This window comes from Manis pentadactyla, chromosome 1 (genome assembly GCF_030020395.1).
Source record: "Manis pentadactyla isolate mManPen7 chromosome 1, mManPen7.hap1, whole genome shotgun sequence".
Taxonomy (NCBI): domain Eukaryota; kingdom Metazoa; phylum Chordata; class Mammalia; order Pholidota; family Manidae; genus Manis; species Manis pentadactyla.
In genome coordinates, this window is record NC_080019.1 from 196644710 (window position 1) to 196669429 (window position 24720).

The following is a 24720-nucleotide window of genomic DNA, read 5'->3' on the forward strand; positions in this document are numbered from 1 at the left end:
GGGAGCCCGGGGCCGAGGGTCCTCCTGGGAGGTGGGGGATGGGGTACCAGGGAGCCCGGGGCTGGGGTTCCTCCTGGGAGGTGGGGGACGGGGGACCAGGGAGCCCGGAGCCGAGGGTTCTCCTGGGAGGTGGGGGATGGGGGACCAGGGAGCCTGGGGCCGGGGGTCCTCCTGGGAGGTCAGGTACAGGGGACCAGGGAGCCCGGGGCCGGGGGTCCTCCTGGGAGGTGGGAGCTGGGGAACCAGGGAGCCCGGGGCCGAGGGTCCTCCTGGGAGGTGGGGGATGGGGTACCAGGGAGCCCGGGGCTGGGGTTCCTCCTGGGAGGTGGGGGACGGGGTACCAGGGAGCCCGGGGATGGGGGTCCTCCTGGGAGGTGGGGGCCAGGGACCCTGGAGCCCAGCAGTGGCACATCCGGGCAGAACTTTGTTCCTCCTTCTCAGCCTGCCCTGGGGTACCTGGCCTTTTTCAGAGTCTGTGAGTCTGGTCTGACTCTGAGCCTCAGAATCAGGGTGAACTTTGAAGCTGCTGAGGCTCCGGCCGAGCGAAGCCCAGAGGACGCAGGGATTGGGTTTGCACCCGGACCTTCTGCCGTCAGCTCTGCCCTTACTGAGGGTCTCCTTGTAGATGGAGGCGGTTCAGGTGTGTTAGGGGCAGGCTGGCACCTGGGGAGAGCGGGGGCCCCGCCTCCTCCTGGCCAATGGTCCTCGTGGGCCAGACACTCAGCTCAGCCCCTCTGGGGGGTGCCCTGTGTGTGGAGTGACCCCAGGACCTAGGGATGGCCCAGGGAAGCCCTGATCAGGGAGTGAGTCAAGGCGGCAGAGTCCGGCCCACTTGGTCATCTGGAGGGTTTGTCTGCGGAGCACCCTCCACCCTGCGCTCTGTCACTGCAGCCCCGGCCTCCTGCCCTGATGGCCTGAGAGGGGCCAGGCAGATGGGGCTCCCCGGGGGTGGGGGGAGCCACTGCTGGGAGTGCTGGTGTGGGTCCAGGAGGTGGCGGGGGGCGGGGGGAGCGGCAGGTGCTGTGGGCCTGGGCCCCTCCCTGCAGGCAGCAGCCCCCTGGCCCCTTCTCTGGGCCATGGCGTGGGGCTGGGGCTGGGTGCAAGGGCTGGCCAGCCCACCCTCTGGCATCCACACGCAGCTCCAGCCCCAGAGCCATCTGGAAAGGGGAGCCCTGTCCTTGGTGAGTGCTGGGGCCCAGGGTGCCCCTCCCCCGGCAGAGGGGACCCCAGGGCAGCCCTGGGTGTCAGGGGGGTGCTGGGGGCAAGGCCATAGGTGGTGGGTATGGGCAGGCCAGGCTGGCCAGGCTCAGGGAGGGGCACCAGCCAGGCCTGCTGGGGGTGCTGGGGAGCCCCAGGGGTGGGCAGGGTGCAGATGGGGTGGGGGAAGCAGGAGTGTGAGCTAGCAGCGGTCAGACTGGGGGGAGGGCCCCACACCACAGTGGCGCCCATGGGGTGGGTGGTCTGTTCTGGCTCCAGGCTGGGGTGCTGCGGGCATTGCAATGGCCTGTGTCCCCCCAGGGGTCCCCTCACGTGGTGTGCAGGAATCAGTCAGGAAGTGAATCCGCTTTCTTCCACCCCCAGCCGTGGGAGCCCCTCATGGTGCGCCGGCTCCCCTCCGCCTTCCCCCCAGCAGGGAACGGGCATTGGTTCCTCTGGGGAGAGTCCCGTAAAACCGGGACGGTTTGGGGTGTTCGTGTACAGTGTCCTCGCTGAGAAAGAATGTGTCCTCCACACAGGTGGAGGGAATTCGCCTAAGACATGCTGGGGCCCCGCTGCCTCCTGGGGCCTCAGGGAGACGTCAGCCTGGTCTTCACAGCTGATCTGTTGCCGGAGGGAGGGGACCTGCTCTGAGGACATCAGGAAGGCCCGCAGGGGGCAAAAGGGATGGGGAGTGACCCCTCTGGGCCCCGCCTGTGTGGCGGGGGATGTGCCCGGCGACCCCATACAACAAGCCCACCTTCAGATGAGTCAGCGCCCAATTCTGTAACTTCTGTAGACCGTGTTACCTGTAAATCTTACTGGAATCCCATTTCCAGCTCCATCCGGCACGAGGAGGCTTTCCGTTGGGTGAATCTTGGCTTTTTGGATGTGGGGCTGAGGCCTTGACGGAGCCCGCTGCCCAGGCTGCTCCAGGGGGGCCTGTCAGGGCTGACGGAGGGCTGGCCACCCGTGCCCATGCGGGCTGTGAGTGGCGGGGGTGCCGTCCACTGTCCTCCCCCTCCTCTGGCTCTGGCTTCTCCACGGACCTTGCTGGGCCACCCTCCGCCTCTGTCCACATGCTGTACCCAGGGCTTAGACTCTGAACGGCTGGTGGTCTGGTCTGCAGGGCAGCTCCCCCCAGGAGAGGGCAGGAGGGACATCGGGGTGAGTCCTGAGCGAGGCCCTGCCTGCTCTCAGCCTTCCAGTGGCCCTGGAAGCCAGCAGGCATCTGCTTCCCTTGGATGCTGGGTGCCCAGCCCACCTGAGCTATGTGTTAATGTGTGCTGGGGGGATGTGGGGTGTGTGGGGTGGGGCGCAGAGCGGTATCTCTAGAATCCGCGAGAACGAGGTGGCACTGTTGTTCTTGTGGACAGAGTGGTCCACTTATAACTGGCCCTGGCAGATTTGTCCATGTAGCTGGAAGAATTGGACTTAGATGCACCACAGGTGGCGTGACGCAGATAAATTCCAGCCGGCTGACCCAGTGCTCCTGAGAGCAGTTTGGGCCGTGCGGCGTCCATTCTGGGCCTGTGTGGAGGTGGTGCAGAGAGGGCAGAGGGCAGAATCTTCAGGAGTACTCACAGCCATCTGGCACCACTGGCTCTCGGGACGTTGCGCTGTGCTTTACGGAGTACGTGCCACTCAGAAAGGGGAGCACACACCTCCTCACCTAAAGCAGTGGCCTGAGGGTCCAGGGCCACAGGCCGTTCCTTCTGGGGGCTCCAGGAGAGAATCCGTTCCTTGCCTTCCTGCCTCTGGAAGCTGCCCCCGCTCCTGTGCTCGTAGTCACCATCCACCTTCCAAGCTGGAAATGGACAGTTAGTCTTCCTCATGACACCATGTCCTGGGTCCTGGCTGTCCGGCCTCCCTCCTCCCCATTCAAGGACCCTGGGAGTACTGTGGGCCCCTCCAGATAATTTAAGGTCAGCTGTTAACAGCCTTAACTCCCTTTTGCCATGTAACTGGCCTATTCCTGGGCCCCAGGTCGCAGAGGACATGGGCACAGAGCGGGGCATTATTCTGCCTCCCAGTCTAGGCCCCAGAGACTCCTGCCCGTCCACATGCAGCGCACATCCCCACTGGGAACACACCAGTGAAGTGCCAACACCCCCATCTCCCACCCATCAGGCTGGCAGGGCTGCCGGGCCACCTCTGTGCTGCCAGGGCATGGGGATCAGGCATTCTTAGAAGGGACTCCACCCTCTCGCACACCCCGGGCTCTTGTCCCTCTGACCCCTGGCCCCGTAGCTGGAAGTCTGTGCCTCCCGCCCACCAGGACACGGCTCAGCATCACGTAGGAAGCCAAAACAGACTGGCGCCCAGGCAACAGCCCCACCCGGCAGGGCAGAGGAGGAAACTCCGCAGCCAGGCAGCTGCCGGCCCTGAGCAGGGGAGGCCAGCCCCATTTCCACGAGAGCCTCCCCCTGGGACGTGGGCAGCGTGGGGGCGTCTCCAGACTGTGGGGACACATCCTCAGCCATGTGCGCCCCACTTTTATCAGGGGAAAACCAGGCAGCGGGAACCGTGGTGGGCTCTGGGACCCCTCCTCCCTGGAGGAGACCCCGGGCCTGTGGCGCCCCCTGGTGGCCGCTCTGGTACAGCAGCTAGGTGCCCAGGCTGTGCGGACCTGTTCCCGGGTAGAGCCTGGCGTCCCTCCCGCCACTCTTGTGGCTTGTGGTTTGGGGGCAGCCTTAAATGCGGTGACCCCCAGGCTGACACCACGCCTGGTGTGTGAGGGCCGCTCCATGTATAAACCCTGAATGCAGGCACTGGGAACACGCCAGTGAAGTGCATTCCCGCCCAGAGTGTGGGCAGCTGCAAGTGAAGGTGGGGCTGGGCCCCGTGTGCCGCCTCCCTCCGCAGACTGCAGGGTGGACCCTGCTCCTTGCCCCTCCTGGGGCCGTGGGGGTGTGAAGGGGCAGAGGCAGGGGCGCGCTGGCTTGGCCCTGGGGCAGCCCCTCCGGGTTTCCTGGCCCCCCAGGAGGCAGAGGAGGAGATGAGCAGCCAGCCACAGCCGTCTGTTCCGTGAGGGTCCCGGCACTGACTTTCCGTCCTGTTCAGGGCCCACTGGTCCTGGGTGGATTTGGTTTTCCGAGCACGTGCTTTCCTGGAGGGCTAGCAAAGGGTCCAGAAGAAGCCCCCAGGATCAGGACATCCCCTGGCTCCCTGGCCACCTTGTGGTCCTAGGTGGGTGGGCCTCTGTGCTCCATGAGGAAAGTCGGGCCTACGAGCCTGCTGTCGGCCTATGCGAGGGGGTCACACCCATGCCAGGGCCTGCGGGGGCCTGGGATCTTGTTCCACACCCCCCAGAAGCAGCCAGGGTCTGTGTGATTTTATTTCACACCCACCTGCTTTAGGAATCAAAGTACTGAGGCCAGAACCCTGGCCTGTGGCTCAGAAGCAGCCCGAAGGCAGGACCAGCGCTGGAGACCATGGCCAGTACAGGGGTGGCCACTGTGCCCCCAACCCTGGCCAACCCACAGGATGGCAGTGGAGGGGAAGGATGGCAGGGAGGGATGAGGGGAGGGCTCAGGTGTCCTGAGCAGGCCGGCAGGGGTTAAACAGGCCGTCTTCGCAGATCCCCCCTCCCCGGCTCTGCCCTTGGGATAGTCTGCCCAGACCCTCCAACTGGCAACTGCAGGTCTTCCCCAGAAGCCAAGCTGTCATTTCCAGGGTGGTTGGGGGGTGCCATCAAGTGACCCGGCCGCCTGTGTCCCTCCACACCTCTCCACCTGGGTTGTCATGTAAAGCAGCTTTATTTTTCTGGGGTGGGGTTGCCGGCAGAGGGCGGTCTGTCCCCTGCAGGCCCCACAGAGCTTCTGGCCTGGTTATCTGGGTCTGGCTGTCAGTGGGGAGAGCAGAGGTCCCTGTGCACAGCCCCCTCGGCTGGGTGTCCTTTCTGTGGGTGAAGGCGTGGCCCGTGGGTTCTGGCCAGGGCGTCGTGGGCTGGGGGGTGTCCCCCTTCGTGCGGAGGAGAGCCGCCTTTCCCGCAGTTTGCTCCATTCTTTCACGGTAAGTGGCTATTCTGTCCTGGAAGTAGCTTCCCAGAAGGGAGCGTTTGAGGAAGCACAGGCCGAGCTCGGTGCTGGGACCCCTGCCCGGCTCTGCTTAGGGACAAATCTGCTGGCAGTGAAGAGCAAGAGGCTAGAATTTGGGGACACATTGTTGTATTTTGTCAAAATGCCAGCTGTGAACGTGTGGCCTGTGTGGGGTTCTGCTAGTTCCCCTTGCTTCCCAAAGTAAAAGCTCCCAGCCTGTTTGAGTAAAGATGATAAATAAGCAGAGAAGAGGGACGGAGAGCTGCAAAGCCCAGAGCAGGTCATTGGCTGGTGGGGAAATGCTGGCAGGGAGCGGGCGCAGACCCCCGGGGAGGAGCTGGGAGGAGCTGGTCTGGGGACAGCTGCCAGTGTGTAGGGGGTGGGAGTGGGCATTTGGGCAATTTTATGGTTTAAAACAATGAAACAGAGCTCTTGTGTGTAGGTTCCCACAGCTGCCCAGCCCCCTGCTTCCCTGCTGTCCCCAGAACCAAACCCCAGAGCAGCAGGGACCAGCTGGGGGCTCCCAACCCGCAACCTTGCACTCACGGTTATTTGCACCCTCATTCTGCCTGCATTCCTGGAACTCACTGCAGCCTCCATGGGGCCTGGCGGCCGAGGGCCAGGGGCTTGAATTGCCCTCTGCTTTCCCAACACCCAGAGCAGGGCCTGGACTGCTTGAGGCCAGAGCAGGGTGGAGACACATTGTATTGACCCCAAGTGGGTAGCTATGGCCAAGCTGGGTCCACTGGCCTCTCCTGGCCAAGGTCCAGGTGGGGTGAGATCAAGTTCCTGGGCTCGAATTTTTGGTGATGGGAGGCCGCCCCCAGTGGAGGCCACTGTGGCACCGGGCACCCTCGGGACAGGCCAGCGGGGGCATGTGGAGGGCCTGGAGGGGATGACTGGATGGGCTGACCCAACGGCAGTGCAGGCCCAAGGAGGGCAGCTGGTTCTGGGAGGCCTGAACACGGTGTGGCCCCACAGAGGTGCACCCGCCCTGTCCGCGAAGCCCCAGAGCCTGGGTGCCCTTGAGTGGGCCGGTTCTGCCCAGGCAGCCCCCCAGGCTGCCCTAGGTGCTGCCCACCCGCTACGGCACAGGGTGTGTGTGAGGCGAAACCACTGACCTTCTCAATGCCTGTATCTTGTTCTTTTTCTCCTTTTTTAAAAATTGCTCATGAGTTTTATTTTATCCTTACCCCGGAAGAGCAGGCCAAGAATGGCAGAGCCCATGGCTGTGGCCCTGCCCTGTATCACTCGTGTGGACACACAGGCCCACGGGGAAGCCCCTGGCCCTGGGAACCCGGCTCCTGCCCTGGCCCCGCCTGCCCCAGCCTCCTCCGTGGCATTGGAATGGCCACGCATCAGGCAGTGTGGTGCCAACCCTCCTGCTGATAAGCACACCCAGGCCAGGCACCGGGGCAGGCGGCTGGCCTCCCTCACCTGCTGACTTGGTGCTCTGTTCCCAGAGGGCAGCACTGGAAGGGAGCCAGGGTCCTGCCCTGAAGGGGTGCCCCCAGAGCATTGGGTGGCTCCGTGGATGCCCTGTGAGCCTGGGAGCTTGGTGCCTTCAGGGGCCACCGTCTGCCCAGGACAGCATGTGTGTGACGGAGCCAGCTGTGGTCCCTTCCTGTCTATGGGGCAGTGCCCACCGTGTGTTCAGTGGCCCCTCCACACCCTGCATGTTCTCACCGTGTGCAGCTATTTCTAGGTGCTTTCTCTGCAGGGGGATATGGAGGCAGGCCCAGGCCCAGGGACTGCTGCCTGGCGATCCGTGTCAGGGGCCAGGGCCCTCATCAGCCATGTGGCTCCAGCCCCCACAGGGGCCCAGTGTATGCGGCGCTCTGGGTTCTGGCTGATTCGGGGTGCCGGCCCTCAGCTGGCCCTTTCCCCAGCACCCCCGTGGGACTGAGGCACAGCGGCCATGGACCGGGTGCCAGGCAGGGCAGCCGCTTCTGCACCCCCATCTCCTGGGAACCTGGCCATGTGAGCCTGCAGGCCAGCCTTCCATTGAAAATCCAGTTAATGAGCAACCTGCCAAGCCCTTAAAAGCTAACCGGCGACTCCCCGGCCTTCCCCTGTCCAGCAGCCCTGCCCTCTGGGGGACAGGCGGGGGGTCATGAGCCAAGCTCCCTGTCCTCCCCAGTGTTCTCGTGGTTCTAGGCCACAGGGTGGCCGTGTGTGCCCATAGTTCTAGGCCACGGGGTGGCCATGTGTGCCCGTAGTTCTAGGCCATAGGGTGGCTGTGTGTGCCCGTAGCTGGGGGCTGTGGGGTGTTTCTCCTTTCCATCACCTTCCAGGAGGCACCTCTCCTCTGTCCCATGCCCGGGTCTGGGTCCGTCAGCCCAATGTCCTTTGCTCTGTCTAGGTTCCTTTCTGTGTCCACTTGGTGAACCTTCCCACCGCACAGCCAATGCGTCTTCAGCGTGAAGAGGAAGGCTGTGTGCACAGTAGGAGCTCAGGAGGCGCTTACTGAGCCAGTGGAGGGAATGTGCCCTCAGAGGTGGAGAATTCCTCCAGAGGCCAGCAGCCTGCAGCCCCAGCCCACCCCCAGGCTGTCTGCCTTCCCTGGGCTCCGGCTTCCTGAGTGTAGCTGCTGGCGGCAGGGGGAGGCTTAGGATCGCCAGGCTGCTGCATGGTCTGGTGCACCTCGCCGGAGTGAGCGCCCAGTGTTGGCCACGAGCAGCTCAGCAGATGTGCCAACACCCAGGACGAGGGGCACCAGCGTCCACTGAGCCCATGGGGACTTTAGTTCAGTAGCCAGCCCGTGTTCCCTCAAAGAGACTGCTGGTAACGTGTGGGAAGCTCACTGTTGGCAAAGATGCCCCAGTGTCCGTACCCTGAGCTGTAAGAAAAAGGCAGATGCCCCCTTGGAAAGAGAAGAGTGAATGGCAGTGGGCACAGGACAGACACGCCCTCACCAGGTATGTGGAGCTGGCGGCCACCCCCAGCCCGAAACGGCCACCAACCTACTTTCTCTGGATCTCCCTGTTCTGGATATTTCGTGTAAATGGAATCACACAATGTGTGGCCCTTTGAGGCGGCCTTTCACTGAGCACAGTGCTCCAGGCGCATCCGTGTGGTGGCAGGTGGCAGGGCCTCGCTCCTCTGCGTGGCTGAGTCACATTCTCCTGGGTGGGTGGAGCACATTGTGCCAATCCAGTCAATTGATGGACATTTGTATTGTTTCCACCTTTTGACTGTTATGACTAATGCTATCATAGGCATTCGTGTGTAGGTTTTTGTGTGGACGTGTTCTCATGTCCTGTGGGTGTGCATCTAGAGTGGAATTGCTGGGTCATAGGGTGACTCTGTTGAGGTGTTTGAGGACCTGCCCGACAGTTTTCTCGAGTGGCTGTGCTGTTTTACGTGCCCACCAGCAGAGCGTGAGGTTCCGGTTCCTCCCCACCTCGCCATCACTTGTTGCAACTGGCTTTCTGATTCTCGCCATCCCGTGGCTGTGGCGTGGTCCCGCTGTGGCTGTGGCTTTGGTTTGCGTCTCCCTGCCGGCTGCGGCTGTTGAGCATCTTCTCGTGGGCTTGCTGATGCTGGTGCACCTGCCTTGGGGGGATGTCTGTTCAGGAGCTGTTCCTGCTTTTGAATCGAATGATTTGCTGTTAATGTTGTGTTGTGTGAGTTCTTTATATATTCTAGATACAAGCCCCTTTCTGGATATATGATCCGAAAATATTTTCTCCCATTCTATGGGTTGTCTTTTCACTTTCATGATGGTGTCCTTTGAAGCACAGCAGTTTGAAACCCAGTCAGTTGATGTTTTCCCAGTAGCTTAGGCTTTGTGTGTCCTATCTAGGGACCCCTTCACCATCCAAGGTTGTGAGGATTTGTTCCTATGTTCTCTTCCAAGAGTTTTATAGTTTTAAGTCTTACATTTAGGTCTTCAATCCATTTTAAGTGATTTATATACGGTGTAAGACAAGGGTGTGACTTCATGACTTTGCCTGTGGCTATCCAGGTGTCCCAGCACCACATGTGGACGTGCTGTCCCTTCCCCACCAAGTGGCGTTGGCATTCTGGTTGAAAATCAGCCGGCTGTTGATGCGTGAGTTTATTTCTGGGCTCTCAGTTCTGTCCCACTGGTCTGTGTGTCTGTCCTCCCACCTGTACTGCCCTGTCTTGGTAACTGTAGCTTTGTAATAAGTTTTAAAACTGAGAAGTGTGAGCTTTGTTCTAACCCATACAATGAATATGTCATTTATTTGTCAACAAATTAGATAAGTTTAATGGAAGTGACAAATTCCTTTGAAGACACAAACCACTGAAACTCAATCAGAAATAGATAATTTGAATAGATTTTTAATAAGTGGAGAGATTCATTTAGTCATCCAAAAACTACCCAGAAAGGAAAGTCTAGCTTTGCTGTGGAACCCTACAAAACATTTAAAGAAGAATCCATTTTTCACAAACTCTTCCACAAAATTAAATAGATAAAAGAGAGGTAAACACTTCCCCAACTCATTTTATGAGGCCAGTATTTCCTGGATCCCCAAACCAGCAAAGATAACACACAAAAAAGAAAACTACAGGCTAGTGACTCTGATAAATGTTGACACAAAAATCCTTAAATACTAGCAAACCAAATCCAGCAAAATAGAAAAACAGTTAATTACCATGACCAAGTGGGCTTTATCCCAGAAATGCTAAGCTGGCTTAATGTCTAAACCACTGTAATGCATCGCATCAACAGAATAATGACAAAAATCACACGATCACTTCAAAAGACATAGAAAAGACCTCCAACAGAATTGAACACCATTTCCTGATTTTAAAAAAACCCTCAACAAACTAGGAATAGAAAGGAATTTCCTCATCCAATGAAAGGCACCTCCCCCAAACCCGCAGCCCACACCCCACCTCCTGGTGAAAGCTGGGTACTCCCTTCTGAGACTGGGGATGAGACAAGGACGCCTGCTCTCACCACTCGCAGTCCACACCATCCTGTTCACGAATAGCGTGGTCTTACAGATATAAAGTCCTAAGGACCCATGAAAAAGCTGTCACCGCTAGGAAGGTCAGCAAGGTTGCAGGGTACAAGACCCATACACAGAATCAGTTGCATTTCCATGCGCTTGCAGCAAACAACCCAAAAATGAAATTAAGAAAAAAATTCCAGTTACAAAAACATGAGAAAGACTAAAATACTTAAGAACGAATTCAACAAGTGCAACACTTATACTCTGAAAACTGGAAACCAATGTTGAGAGAAATTGAGGAAGATCTAAATAAATGGAAACACCTCCATGTTCATGAATCAGGAGACTTAACGTGGCTAATTGGGATGGTGCCGCACACAGAGCTGGTGCCAGGCTGCCAGAATCCGCTGCGTGACTCCGGATGGAACTTGAAGGCACTCGGACCCCTGAGCAGTCCCGGAAAGGAGGGGCGAGGTGGGGCACTGGGTTCTCACCGGGTTCTTAGGGTCTGTAAGAGCACCCACTTTGTTCTGGGCTGGGCCTGGATGGCTCCTGCGGGCTCCGGCATTTGCCTCCTAAAGCATGTGTGGACTTTTTGTCCTGTGTCAGTGAACCTTAAGTTATACGGTCAAGTAAGAGAGCAGGTGACCCTTGCTGGTCCACTGCGGCACCCGGGCGCTCCCAGCTTTGGCGCTCCCTGGAAGGCAGAGGTGCCTGCCTCTCTGCCTGGCAACCTGCCAGGGGGTTTGCAGGCTCGTGGGATGTGCCCACATAGAGCCTTGGGATGGGATCGGGGCCTGGAAGCAGTTCCTGCCAGCCTGGCTGAGTCATGTGTGTTTCTGGAGATAAGGCGGATGGACGGGGCGCCCAGGAGGACGTCAGGAAGGAACCTCTTTGCCTTCACAGCAGAGCCTTTAAGACCTACAGGGAAGATGGAAGGTTGGGTCCCCTGAATCCTTCACCTCGACGACCGGTGCTCACATCGCCGCCTTTCCCAGGCCCTCTCCTCTAGCACATCCATGGACACACGTATCCACATGTACATGGGGGCGTCTGCAAGCACACGGCCCCGCACACATCCACACACATGCGCACACCTGTGTGCAAGCACGCAGTCTTGGTAGTGAGCTGCAGCGTCCTGGCTGGTTCCCCCGGCACCTCTACTTGCGCCCCTACGGCAAGGGCACTCACAACAGTCTCTCCCGGCCTCTGATGCACAGACCACTTCAAGTCCCAGCAACATCCTGGATGGAGTGGGCTCGCACCTCCGCTCGGCGGCCCCGGAAGCTGTGAGGCCCTGCGTCACCCTCAGCGGTCCTGCCCCTTGGCTCCTGCACTCCGGACAGCACCCCTGCCTTCTTTCCTGGCGTGGACGTTGCTGGAGAGCCCAGCCAGCTGTCCAGCGAAGTTCCCTGTGGCCTGACTGGTCCAGCTGCTTCCCCGAGTTTGGACTGAGGCTGTGGGTGAGGTCCCTGGACGGGCAACTGCACGTCCTCCCTGCGGCCATTCATCAGAGGCAGGGGTGGCAGGTGCTGCGGGGGCCACCGCCGGCCATGCTGGGACACCTGGTGCCCTGCGGATCTGCTCTCTGACCCGTCGCCCTCTCTGCTGGTGCTCCTTCCCAGCGAGGCTCTCCATTTTCACGGTAGCTTCCCAAGACAGGCTCCCTGGGGTCCGAGGGGACCCAAGGCCTCATGTGCATCTGGCCGCCTGGAGCCAGTGTTGGGGGTTGGAGGGAGCAACCACCCAGCTGAGGGACGGGCACCACGGGGGGCCTGTCAGGAGCCAGAGGGCCCCCATGGGTTCCTCTCACCCTGTGGAGGAGCTGGACTTGAGGGCTGGGAGAACGCTTCCCACCGGGCAGCCCCGGCCCTCTGCCTGGCAGTGGGGACGCCAGAGCCTCGGGCACATGGGGGCTTCCATTGAGGGAGGTGGTCTGGGAAGAGGAGAACGGCCAGGGCATCTCTGCACCCCTTGCCCTGGGGAGGACCGGGAGGAGGGCCTGGTGGTTACGAATTAGATGGGGGTTGCAGTGTCTGCTGCTGCCATCGATCTTTAGGTCCGTGTGCTCAGCAGCCCTGGTTGGGGTGGGACGGGCTCCTTGGGTGACCAGGTGCCCCCCTGGGAGGCCAGGTGCCCTGGCCATGCCTCCTGGACCTCACGGCCACCCTGAGCCTGGGTGGTGTCATGGACGAGAGGCCCGGGGAGGCACCAGCAGCCCCTCGCTGCAGGCCGCCTTCCGGCGCACCTCCAGAGCTGCGCCCTTTGTCACCGTGGGCCTGAAAGGCCACCATGAGGCTTGGGCAGCACATCCAGGTGCTTTCTACGAGCTGCACTACTGAGAGGGAGGTCGTGTTTTCATCGCAGAAGAGCTGGAAGTGAGCCCGCAGCACTTGGCCCCTGGCTGGGCGAGTCTCCGGGTCCACCCTTGGGTGTTCCGTGCTGCACGCATCCTGGCTGGAGGGCCCCAGATGGGCTGCGCGGCACTGAGAAGGCTGTGGACATGGGGCCTCTCTCAGAACGAGAGCCATGCCAGCGGAGGTGTGCAAAGCCCTAGGGCCCCGCCCTGGGGCACCTGTGGGCAGCTGTGCAGACCCCCAGGCAGAGCCTCACACCCTGGCCTTCTGGTCTCCCTGTGCAGGCCCTGGAGCCCCCCAGGTGTCCAGGGATCTCAGGAAAACTGTCTGCACGGGAGTGGGTGGACACATACAGGCACAGACATACACATATCACATGTGTGTGTGCACAGTCACACATCCACACCTACAGACACACACGGACACGTGGGAGTCCTGGAGGTGAATTAGCAGCTGAGGGGTGTCGGCTGACTTGACACATGAGCTGCTGTGTGTGACGGATGGAAGGGAAAGGAGACGTCTCTGAATGGAGCGGGCGGCCAGGTGCCCACTAGGTACAGCGGTGCCCCAGAGATGTTCTCAGAAGCCTGTGAAAGCAGCAGCTGCCCCTTGCTGTTGACCATTTACGCCTCTCCGCTCAGGATTCTGTCCTGTATCTAAATTAATGCCCTCGCTGTATTTGGTAATATCAAGGAGTCTTCAGACAGAAATCCAGTGTTCCTCCAGCTCAGTTTTGACAGTCATCAGAGGCAGTTCTGCAGGCGTGGGGAAGGCAGGGTGTGGGGGAGGAACCCCCCACACAGGACCCTCACCTTACCTCGGGAACCAGCAACTGAAATCTGAGTGCAAGTTAACAGAGAGCAGAAGGAGGGGCATCACCACCAACACAGGATCCAATCCAGGGGCTGCAGGATAGCAGGCACAGGGCATGGGGTATTGAGGGGTGCGTAAGAGTTTGCCAGATGGAGCCCATGGCAGAGATTGTACTCTGCTGGCTTTTGGTCACTGATGTGGTGAATCCCTAGCTCACCGGGAATTCCTGAATCTCTGTGCTCCTGAATGCTTGCTGGCAGCCAGGGCTGGGCTAGCTCCTGGTGAAGGGCCACTCCACGTCAGCAAGAGCTGCGTGAGAGCCCCAGAGGGTGTCCCCCACAGGTTTGGGTGTCTGCCGTCTTGGTGCTTGCATTTGTGGTCAGGTGCATTCTATACCCGGCTGCTCTGGAAGCTGGGATAAACACATGCATTGTCTCAGCTGTGCCTCAGGCTTCCCCGGAGACAATCTGCCCTGGGCGCTTCCTGAGGAGTCCCCTTGGCCTGCCCCTCGTAACTGACACCAGATGAAGGGAAATCACACAGGCCTCCCAGAGCCACGAACGGGGCTGCCCTGGGCAGATGGCCCCTGCTCTGTGGCTCTGCCAAAGGGGGCCCAGGGCACTGACGACATTCTCACCCCTTCCCCTCTGGCTTCCAGGGATGACGCGCCCGTCCGCATGTGCTTGCTGGGGGACTTGGGATTAAACGTTGCCTCTGTCACCTCCGTGAGGACTCAGTGCAGTAACCTGGCTTCCTGCATCAGGAGTGTTCTGAAACCTTCCCACGGCCGATGGGGACAGTGGGCAGGTACACAGCCTGTCTCCCTGAGAGGCAGCCATGGGGTGATGGGGGTGCAGGGCCTTCAGACCAGGGCCATCCCTGGTGTGGTCTCTCCATCTGCGCCGGGGTCCTGCTGGAGGACCTCCACGGAGAGTCACGGGCATCCCCCTGGGCCCACAGTCGCCTCACTGGAGCTGCGTTTGCCACCCCCTGCAGTTCCGCCATGTCCCCCTGACACACGTGTTCCCTACTCGGATGGCAGTCGCCGTGGCGGGGCTGTGGGCTGCAGGGAGGCTGGCCAGGCGCCTCCCTCTGTGCCGGGAAGGAGGGACTCCGCCCGGGCATCCACGGGCATGCACGTCTGTGTTCTGACTGGTCACCCAGGAGCATTCCAAACTGCACTTAAATGCCTCCCGTGAAGGTGGTGGGCAGAGGAGGCGGGAGGGGAAGCCAGGTCACACGTGGGACAGGGCGCCTGCCCCGGAAGGACCTCCCTTTGGGATGTCAGCCTGAACCCTGTCCCCCAGCCTGTGCACCCCTCACCCAGCCTCTCGTCTGGCACTCTTTGGCCTTTTGATACCTTTAAGGCTTGTGGATGGATGAGTGATGCCATGACCCCCCCCGGAGTGGCTGAGGGATGGCGGCCACTGCTGTCAGCAGGGCAGTTCTGTCAGGGCCACACTAGCCCAGGGATCTGGGGTGGGCCCCAGCGCTGAGCCATCCATGGGAAGGGACTCTCTGTCTCTGCGGGGAGCACGAGGGGCTTGGGAAGAGGGGTCCTCCATGCTATGGACGTTTGGTTTGAGTCTGGGGAAATGGGTGGTGGACACTTCTCCAGGAGCGACCTGGTCATGCCCCCTGTGCCCCTGGGGTAGCCACCTGCACAGGGAGGTAGTGCTGGGGGCCAGCTCCTGGTGGAGGGCAGGGCTGGAGTGGACGGGAAGGCACCTCCGAGGCCTGCTGCAGAGCTGACACTCTGACTTCTGACTTGTTGTTACCAAGTGGGGGGCCAGCCCCTGCTCCCCGAGGGCCCAGCCAGCTCCTGACCTGCACTCCTTGCAGCAGGCTGGCCTGGAGCTGCCGGGTCAGCCCGTCGGCCACAGATCCAGATCCCGCAGCAACTTGTCAGGGGTGATGGCGATGAGATGGGTGTCGTATGATGTCTTGTAAGGACAGCCAAGGGCCTTTCTGGACTTGGGTCCCTGGAGAAGCCAGTGCTTTCAGCGTAGAACCAAAGGTATTTGTGCTTTAAGTATTCCAATGGATTTTTCTCAAAACTCACTTTACCTCCTCCGTCCCCGTGGGTGACTCGAAGTCAGCAACAAGCCCAACACTGGCAGAAGAAGCTGTAGACAGGAGCCTTTACATGGAACTGCCGCAGGACCCCGGGTGGGGCTGCTCAGTGACAGCAACTGAGTTGCCATCTGGGACCCTGTTGCAGCAACAGCCTGCTAGGGACCTGCCTACACAGCACTGTCTGCGTGACCATGCAAGTGGGTGTGTGTGAGCACGAGGGAGAGCATGTGTTTGCATGTGTGTGCATGCACGCAGGTGAGTGCATCTGTGCAGGTGTGAACATGAGTGGGCATTTGCATGCATTGCGTGAGTATGCACACATATGAACATGTGAGCATGCATGTGACAGTGTGCATGTGAGCATGCATGTGTATGTGGAGTGTTGTGTGGACACGTGTGAGCACATGTGTGTGATGAGGCTCACAGCAGCACTTCGTCACGCCACCTCCTGGTGGGGCCAAGTGCTGGGGGCAGAGCTGTGGGGCCATGCAGAGTGTGCCGGCATTTCCCCGGAGGTTGAGCATGGGGTGCTCTAGAAGGGCTTGGAGCTGATGGTGGCCTCTGGACGGCAGGCAGGAGGGGCAAGGCCTGGAGCAAGGTGTGGTGGGAGCCAGGTGCCCAAGAGGACCGGCTCCCACCCCGGGCAGGCGGAGTGGCCGCGGACAGGGCTCACTCCCCCAGCCCACCTCACAGCCCAAAGGGCACCCGCTCTACACATGGGCGAAAGGATGTCGATCCTTCTGGAACCGCTGTCGATGGTACGACCGTCTCCGTGAGTCCACCGCCCTTTGTGGCCTTCCTGCCGATGCCCGACTGCTGCTGTGTCCCGTCCCTTTCAAGCAGTTCTCAAAACTTAACCCAGAGGGCCCTGCAGGCCTCGGGAGTGGGTGGGGATCCTGGGACCCAGCGGGGCCAGCCCTGGTCACGCGGGAGAAGCAGGCACTGAGCAGGTTCTAAGAATGAAAAAGGCAGGAAGGCCTGTGTCCCCCATGCTGGGTGCTGGTGCTGGGCGCTGGCAGGGTTGGGGACAGGCTGGTATCTGCGGGGGACGGCAGGCAGAGGGCCATGGTGGCCTTCTCTGAGCAGGCGGAGCCCAGGGGCATGGGGGCCACGGGGGGCACGGGGGTGTCTCAGAGGCAGTAGTCCCAACAGAGGAACTGGGATAGCAAGTGAGCATTTTTCAAGTTCCAGTTTTCTGCAGAGCGGTGGCCCTAGGCCAGGCCCAATGAGCTGTTTTCTGCTGCAGCTCTGGTCCCAGAGGGTGTCAGGCAAGTGGTTCGGGGGGCTGCCGCCTTGGTGTCCTTTGGTTCCCGGCCCACCCCAAGCAGATGCCCCAGGGACACCAAGCCAGGGGCGTTCTTTCTCCTGGAGCCAGGCTCTGCACAGGGAGACCAGGCTGCTGCAGTAATCCAGGAGGCCCTGCCCTGCCCTGGGGACAGGAGCACCTCCATGCCCACAGGCCCTCCAGCTCATGGTGAGGGGAGCCAGGAAGCCCACGGAATGTTCTTTAAGTGTCCCTTTGGTCTCCTGGAGTCTGTGCCTGCTTTAAGGAGGTGCGAGAACTTTTCACAGGTGCTTGTCACCTTGATTTAGAGGTTTGTGTCGTTTTCTGATGTGGGAATGAAAAGGTGGAAGGAAGAGCCATCTGGAAACATGAGCGGGGGAGCAGGCTGCAGGCCTGTGGGCGGGGAGGGCGGAGCCGGGCTGGCCCCACCTCCGGGAGCAGCGGCCGCCGGCCCCCTGCTCCGCTGAGCACACAGCCCCGATGGCTCCCAACCCCGGCGGCTGCCTCGGCCTGCTTCTGCTCACCTGCTGCCTCACTACGGCCCAGGTCGACCTGCTGAGCCTGAACTGGCTGTGGTCCACTAGGACTGCAGGGCCCACAGCTGACCTGATCTCCGTGTCCCGGAGCAGTCCCTCTGTGCTGCCCACAGAGAATACCACCACGCATGTGGCCTCCCAGGATGCCCCCACCAATCCGGGGACAGCCCCTGCCAGCCCTGAGCCACCCCTGGAAAGGCTGGAGGCTGGCCAGGACAGAGCCTCCACAGCCCCCCTTGCCTCCACCACGAGCCGGGACACGAAGGAGGAGAACATTGCTGGTGTCGGAGCCAAGATCCTGACCGTGGCTCAGGGCATCCGGAGCTTCGTCCGGCTGTGGGACAACGCCACTCCCACTGACAGCACCACCCGGGCCAAGATGCCTGCCTCTGCGACTCCCACGGACCCCCTCACTCTGCCTGGGCCATCCGGCCCCCCCCGGGAGAAGACGGCTGCTCTCTGGCTGGGCAGTGGGGTGCACAGCTCTCCGGACTCCCAGGGGACTGTGGCCAGCACCCCGCCGGGGCCCCCCCAGCCACCTTCCTCTGCGGGCGGGCCCCAGGCACGGCTCAGGGAGCCCACGGTGCCACCCCCACCCCCAGGTAGAGCTTCTCTCTCCTCTGTGCTGGGTGGGACCCCTTCCTGGGGAGGCCAGCTGTCCCTGGGGCGGCTCCAGGACTTGGACCGCGAAGGACACTCGTCTGTGGCCCGTCCCGGCCGGCAGCATGGATACCGCGGGGGCACACCACAGCTGCTTCCCCTGGTGGCGGGTTCGCTGGGCGCACGTGCCGGGCCCTCGGCTCTCTCCCCTGACACCCCCTCTGAGCTGTCTCACATCCCACTCTCGGCTTTAATTGGGGACAGTGGTGCTTGGTCTCCTCACGCAGCTAATTCTGTGGGGCCTGCTCTTGTTAATGACTCTGTGCTGCTCGGGGCTGACCCACTGGCCTCCGCCGGGCAGCCTCCCACAGGCCGCTGCCTGCCCCTGCCGCCCTCCCTGCCCATCTGCGGCCACCTGGGCATCGGGCGCTCCTGGCTGCCCAACCACCTCCGGCATGCAAGTGGTGAGGAGGTGCAGGCGGCGGCACAGGCCTGGGGGGGCCTCCTCCGGACGCACTGCCACCGCTTCCTCGCCTGGTTCTTCTGCCTGCTGCTGGCCCCGCCCTGCCCACCGCCCGGCCCCCCACCCTGCCGCCAGTTCTGCGAGGCCCTGGAGGATGCGTGCTGGAGCCAGCTGGCTGGGGTCGGGCTGCCGGTTCCCTGCGCCTCGCTCCCAGCCCTGGAGGACGGGTACTGTGTGTTCATTGGGCCGGCGGCAGGTAACTGCCCCCCCCCACTGCCTCCTTTTGTCCTGAGCTTGGCCCAGGTGCCCACCCTGGCCCAGGTGCCCTGATGCTGAGTCCTGACTGGGCCCTTCACAGCGTTGGGGGTGAGGGGGTGCAGTGTGCCTTTATGGGGGGCTGAGGTCTGGAGAAGGCAGGAGGCCTGTGCGTGACCCTAGGCAGATGCATCAGGGGTGACCCTGCCCTCTGGCGCTCCCCAGGGCTGTGAGATAGCTGGCCATGCCCCAGCCACGGAGGGCGACCTGAGGCACATACGGCGGCCTGGTGTGCCCAGGGGAGCCTGGATTCCCGCCAAGCTCTGGCCGCTGCCCCCAGCCCAGGAGGTGGAGGCCCGTGGCACCTTGCTGAGCATCTGGAGGGCAGTGGGGGGCTGCTGTGGCCCTGTGCGTGGGGCCGCACGGTGGTCTTGTCACCGCGATGCTCCGAGGGCAGTGTGCCGGCAGGTGTACAGGGGCCCCTCTGCCGTGGGCCCACCCAGCGCTGGGCCTCCAGGCTGCTGGGCCTGAATCTCACTACTTTTTCTCCCATGGATCTCAGAACCAGTGACTGCTGTCTAACATGCAGTTAGCTCGCAGTTTCTGTTTAACTTGGTTTAGGAAGACAAGGCCACCTTCAGAGAAAACAGTGTTGCTTTTCTCTGACCTTTGGCGACCTTTTGGGTGACTGAATTCTCCACAGATGCCCGGGCAGTGGCTCTGGTGTCCAGGCAGTGAATGAAACTGCTGCTAGAGGATCACGTGTGACCCTGGAGAGCCAGAACGGGGTTTCCCCCGTGGTCCATCCTGTCCTTCGAGCTCACCACCTTCTGCAGCACGTATTCCTTCCTGCTCTGAGGGAGGCCGGTGCCGGACACTAGGTGGACAAGAGGCCCCCTTCAGCCTCACTGGGCGGGAGCAAGATGGCGCTGAGATTATGCCTCGGCAGTGTCAGGTCAGACCCTCCACGTGGGGCCCATGAGACCATCTGCCTGACACTGGCCTCCCCTTGGTGAAGAAGCTGTCCCTCCTGCCACAGGGACTCCTGCCACAGGGAAGCCATTTTTGAACACTCCTCAGTTGAGAAATCAAGTCTTGAGCCATTACTGCTATTACATTTCCTGCAGGCAGCTCACCCACCCACCCACCTACCATCCATGCATCACCTGTGGATCAGGTTCATCAAGAGTATGTGATTGCCACATGTACCGTGCAGTTTGTTCTATCTTGAAATGTGTGTCTGGAGAGACCCTCACCAACCTGGGGCAGGTCGCAGCCTGGAGGAGCTCTGTGTGTCAGTGCGTCCAAGTCAGTTCTTGTTCGTGATCATTCCCTTTCCTGGCATCCCTGGCCAACTTCTCTTCTACCCCCTTGCCAGTGTCCCCCTTTTTCTGATCTGATTACTGGAGAACACGGGAGGCTCACCCCCTTTACTGGGGCCACTCCGTGCTCCTAGAGAGGCTGGCTTGTCCGCCCCATGTAGCATGCCCAGGGCCCGGGGGCCCTGACGAGTCTGTGAGGTACATGAACTGCTCAGGACGCCGCCTCCCAGAGCCGCTCCTGTCAGGGGTCTGTGGGCCTCCGCCTGGACGGGGCAGGTTCTGCAGACACACGGCCTCGGCCCTGAAGGGGGAGAAAGTGCAGAGTGGTCCTTCCCCCACACCTGCAAGTGCCAGCCTGCTTCTGCCGCCCCAGCGACCTCTCTGCTGCTTCCTCTTGTCCTCAGCTGCTTCCCTCCTGCGTTGGATTTTTATCCCGGAACCAGCTGGTGAACACTGTCGGCAAGGTTCAGGCCCCACCAGAAGGGGCTGAGCACAGCTCCTAAGGCCTGCCGGCTGCTGGGGTGGGGCGCCCTTCCCGCCCCTGTGGATTTGCACAGATGTGGGGCATGAGTTTCCTGCGGCTGCTGTGACACATGAGTACAAACTTAGAGGCTTAAAACAACACAGATGCATTAGCTTACAGCCCTAAGGTCAGGAGACTGAAATGGTCTCAAATCAAGGTGCTGGCAGGACTGTGTTCCCTCTGGGGCTCTAGGGAAGATTCTGTCCCCTGCTCTTCTGGCTCCGGGAAGCCCAGCATTCCTTGGCTGGGGCTTTTCTTACTGGGCCAGGACTTCCACAGTCCTGGCTGGGAGAGATGTGTGCCTTTAAGGGTGTGATTAAATTTGGGTCATCTCCCCTTCTCAAGGGCCGTGACCTTGATCGCGTCAGCAGAGTCCCCGTCACTGGGTGCAGTAGCCTTCACAGGTTTCCACACATGGCAACAGACATCACTGGGACCGTTATTCTGCCGGTGCAGCATGTGCCTGCCCGTGTGTGCACACCACTCAGGGGCGTGGACTCTCAGCTCCTTCTTTGCACTCTGTGTATCGGGAAGTTCCTCTCTTCCTTGACGCATCCCTGCAGGCAGACTCCTTGCTCCTGAGCGTGGCTCTGTGCTGTCTTCAGTCCCCTCCTCAGGGCAGACCTGTAGGCATTCCCAGCCTCTCTTGATAACAGATGATGCCGTCACAGCCCTGCCCACCATCCCTAAGTGTTCGCTCCCCGTCCGTCGTGTCTTTGTGAGTCAACACTGGCCGAGCACAGGGCGCGGTCTGATTTGGACCCCAGGTGATAGCAGTGGTCAGCTCAGACCTGCGCTCAGGAAATTCACAACCTTCTTCAAAGATTCATTGAACTTCCTTGGGCATGTCCTCTTCTAGAACATCAGAAATATTCCCCCGAGGGTCTGATTGGGTAGTTGAATGTGTTGAATGTGTGCACAAATGTGGATGCTACCAATGAGTCAGCTGTCAATAGCAAGTGTCCGCCCAGGGACACGGAGCACCTCTCCGTGTGCTCCACATGTTCACTATCTTTCAGTCCAGTCTTAGAGTCTTAGATGTGTTTTACAATGTTTGTGCTCAGAATATTTTTTGCTTTGATATTGAGATTAGGGTTTCCATCTGTCCTAGACATTTTGACTCTGTAATTGTTACTGTGCATAAAAAAGCGACAGACAGGTACAGAACTTTCTTTACACGCTTTATAAGGTTCAGGAAGTCTTTCGATGTACATCTAACTGAGTGTTATGTTCTAGTTTAGCAGGGGCGTGGAATAAGAGATTGTCTCAGGGCTTGCCTTGGGAGAGAGGACTTTCTCCCCTTGACGCTGTGTGTCTGGGGGCCCCACTGTGGGTGCACGTAGGTGGCCCCTGGCCCATCGCATGCCGGTGGATCGTCAGAAAGCACTTATTCGCCTTGCCCTACTTAATGGCTTTCAGCCTGAATTCTGATTTATCTGATATCAGTGTTGCAATATTTGCTTACTTTTGTTATCATTTGTCCAATCTTTTAAAAAGAACTGGTTTTTTAAGGTTTTAGGTTTACAGAAAAATTGAGCAGAAAGTGCACAGCCTCCCCCACTGTCAACATCCCCCACCTGATGGTACATCTGTCACAGTTGATGAGCGTGCACTGACACGGTGCAGTCACCCAAAGTCCAGAGGGGTCACACTGCGGCTGTTCTGTGCTTCACTCTTGGTGTGCGGTCCATGCGTCTGGGCGAGTGTCCAAGGACATGTGCCCACCGCACAGTGTCACACAGCCTTTCACTGCCCTGAAGGTTCTGTGCTCCGCTTACTCATCCCCACCCCTCAGCCCCTGGGTGACCCCTGATCTTATTGTCTCCATAGTTCTGCCTTTTCTGAACTGTCATAGAGTTGGAACCATACAATATGTAGCCTTTCAGACTGGCATTTTTCACTTAATAATATGCACTTACATTTCCTCCATGTCTTCCCATGGCTTGATAGTTCATTTCTTTTCCGTGCTGAATAATATGCCATTGTCTATATATACAACAGTTTGTTTAGCCACCTATTGAGGGACATCTGGTTGCTTCCAAGTTTTGGCAATGATAAACAAAGGTGCCACGAACACCATGCGCAGGTTTTTGTGTAGACGTATGTTTTCAGCTCCCTTGGGTAGCACCCAAGGAGTGTGATTGCCAGATCATGTAGAAAGAGAAGGTTTAGTTTGTAAGAAGCCACCCACTGCCCCCAGAGTGGCTGTGCCGTGCTGCGTCCCCACCGGCAGCGATGAGAGTTCCTGCTGCTCCCCATACTCGGCAGCATTTGGTGGTGTCATTGTCTGGATTTGGCCATTGTAATAGGTGTGTGGTGGTGTCATTGTTTTAATTTGCATTTCCCTGATAACATGTGACCTAGAACATCTTTTCATATGTTTATTATGTCTTCTTTAGTGAGGTGCCTGTTAAGGTCTTTTGTCCATTTTTTAATCAGGTTTTTCATTTTTTTGTTGTTGAGTTTTAAGTATTCTTTGTATATTTTGGATATCTCTCCTTTCATCAGAAATACATTCTGCAAATATTTTCTCCCAGCCTGTTGCTTGTCTTCTTATTCTCAATGTGCCTTTTGCAGAACAGAAGTTTTTTATTTTAATGACATCCAGCTTATCAATTCTTTCTTTCATGGATTGTGCCTTTCATGTTGAATCTAAAAAGTCATCAGCAGATCCAAGGTCATCAAGACTTTTTCCTTCGTTATCTCCTAGGAGTTTTATAGTTTTGCATTTTACATTTAAATCAATCATCCTTTTTCAGTACATTTTTGTGAAAGGGGTAAGGTCTGTGTCTAGATTCATTCTTTTGCATGTGACATCCAGTTGTCCCAGCACTGATTGTTGAAAAGCCTGTGTGGGCTCTGCTGGGCTGCCTTTGCTCCTTCGTCGAGATCAGCAGATTGTATTTATGTGGGCCTATTTTTGGGCTTTTTATTCTGTCTCACTGATCCATGTGTCTATTCTTTTTAGCTTTATGAGAAGTCTTGAAGTTGGGTAGTATCAGTCATCCAACTTTGTTCTTCAATATTATGCTGGCTGTTCCAGGTCTTTTACCTCTTCATATAAACTTTAGGATCAGTTTGTTGATACCCACAAAAAACCCTGCTGGGATTTTGGTTGGGATTGCATTGAGTCTACAGATCAAGTTGAGAAGAGTGGACATCTTGACAGTATTCAGTTCTGTCCATGAACATGGAATATCTCTGCATTTATTCAGTTCTTTGATTTCATTCATCAGAGTTTTGTAGTTTCCTTTGTATAGATCTTGTACATATATTTGTTACACCTAAGTATTTCATTCTGGGGGTTGCTAATGTCAATGGTATTGTATTTTTTATTCCAATCCACTTGTTCATTACTGGTATATAGGAAATGGTTGGCTTTTGTATATTCTTACATCCTGCAACTTGCTATAATCATTTATTAGTTCCCAGGTTTTTTTGTTGTTTGGGGTTTTTTTTTGATCAGGTCTTTTGGATTTTCTACATAGATGATATGCCATCTGTGAATAGTTGTATGTCTTCCTTCCCAATCTGTATACTTTAATTTTTTTTTCTTGTCTTATTGGATTAGCATGAATTTCCAGTATGATTTTGAAAAAGAGTGGTAAGGGGGAACGCTTTTGCCTTGTTCTTGATCTTAGTGGGAAAGATCATGTTTATCACCATTTAATATGATGCTAGCTGTAGGTTTTTGTAGATATTCTTTATCAGGTGAAGGAAATTCTGATCTATTCCTAGTTTACTGAGACTTTTTAACATGAATGGGGGTTGGATTTTGTCAAACACTTTTTCTGCATCTATTGAGATGGTCATGTGATTATTCTTCTCTAGCCTTCTGATGTGATAGATTACATTAATTGATTTTTGAATGCAGAACCAGCCTTGCACACCTGGGATAAATCCCACTTGGTCATGACTGGTCTGCTTGCTAAAAAGGAAACTGTATTCAGCTAGGCAAGTCCCCTGATGTCCTGATCTGAGGGGACTGTGACTAAAAAGAGGGGCCCCACCTTGCCAAAGGTGTCACCCTCTGCATCCCTGTGATGGTGTTCCTCTGAGCCCTCAGAAGGCAGCGCGGCCTTCACTCCGGAGAGGAGCTGGTTTCCTGCCCAGCACAGCTGGGCTGGGGCCTGGAGCCCAGGTGGGTCCACAGTGCAAGGAGGTCTGCATGGAGGTGGCCGCATGGTTCACTCACTGCCTGTGACTGGAGACTGGATCGGTGACCTCAGGGCCATGGCATTCAGAGGCTTATTCACAATAGGAGCCGTGAAGAATTCCATGGAGATGAAATGGAGAACTTTGTGAAGGAGCCGTTCATGTGTCTCTGG

At 58.4% G+C, this 24720-nt stretch overlaps 1 protein-coding gene across 7 annotated transcripts in view; it reads left to right on the forward strand.

The window, feature by feature from the left end:
* The window catches only part of COL18A1 (collagen type XVIII alpha 1 chain), an 84748-nt gene that overhangs the window by 23504 nt on the left and 36524 nt on the right, over positions 1-24720 (forward strand). For 2 of the 7 annotated variants that reach the window (XM_057505375.1, XM_057505387.1), the window contains exon 1: positions 17152-17831. The exons of 3 other annotated variants lie outside the window; for them this stretch is intronic. In XM_057505375.1, coding sequence (XP_057361358.1) covers positions 17174-17831 — 658 coding nt within the window. In that variant the 5' untranslated portion in view covers positions 17152-17173. Of the gene's footprint in view, positions 1-17148; positions 18549-24720 lie in introns of those variants that run through there. 2 more of the 7 variants (XM_057505372.1, XM_057505373.1) reach the window with 2 other exon arrangements.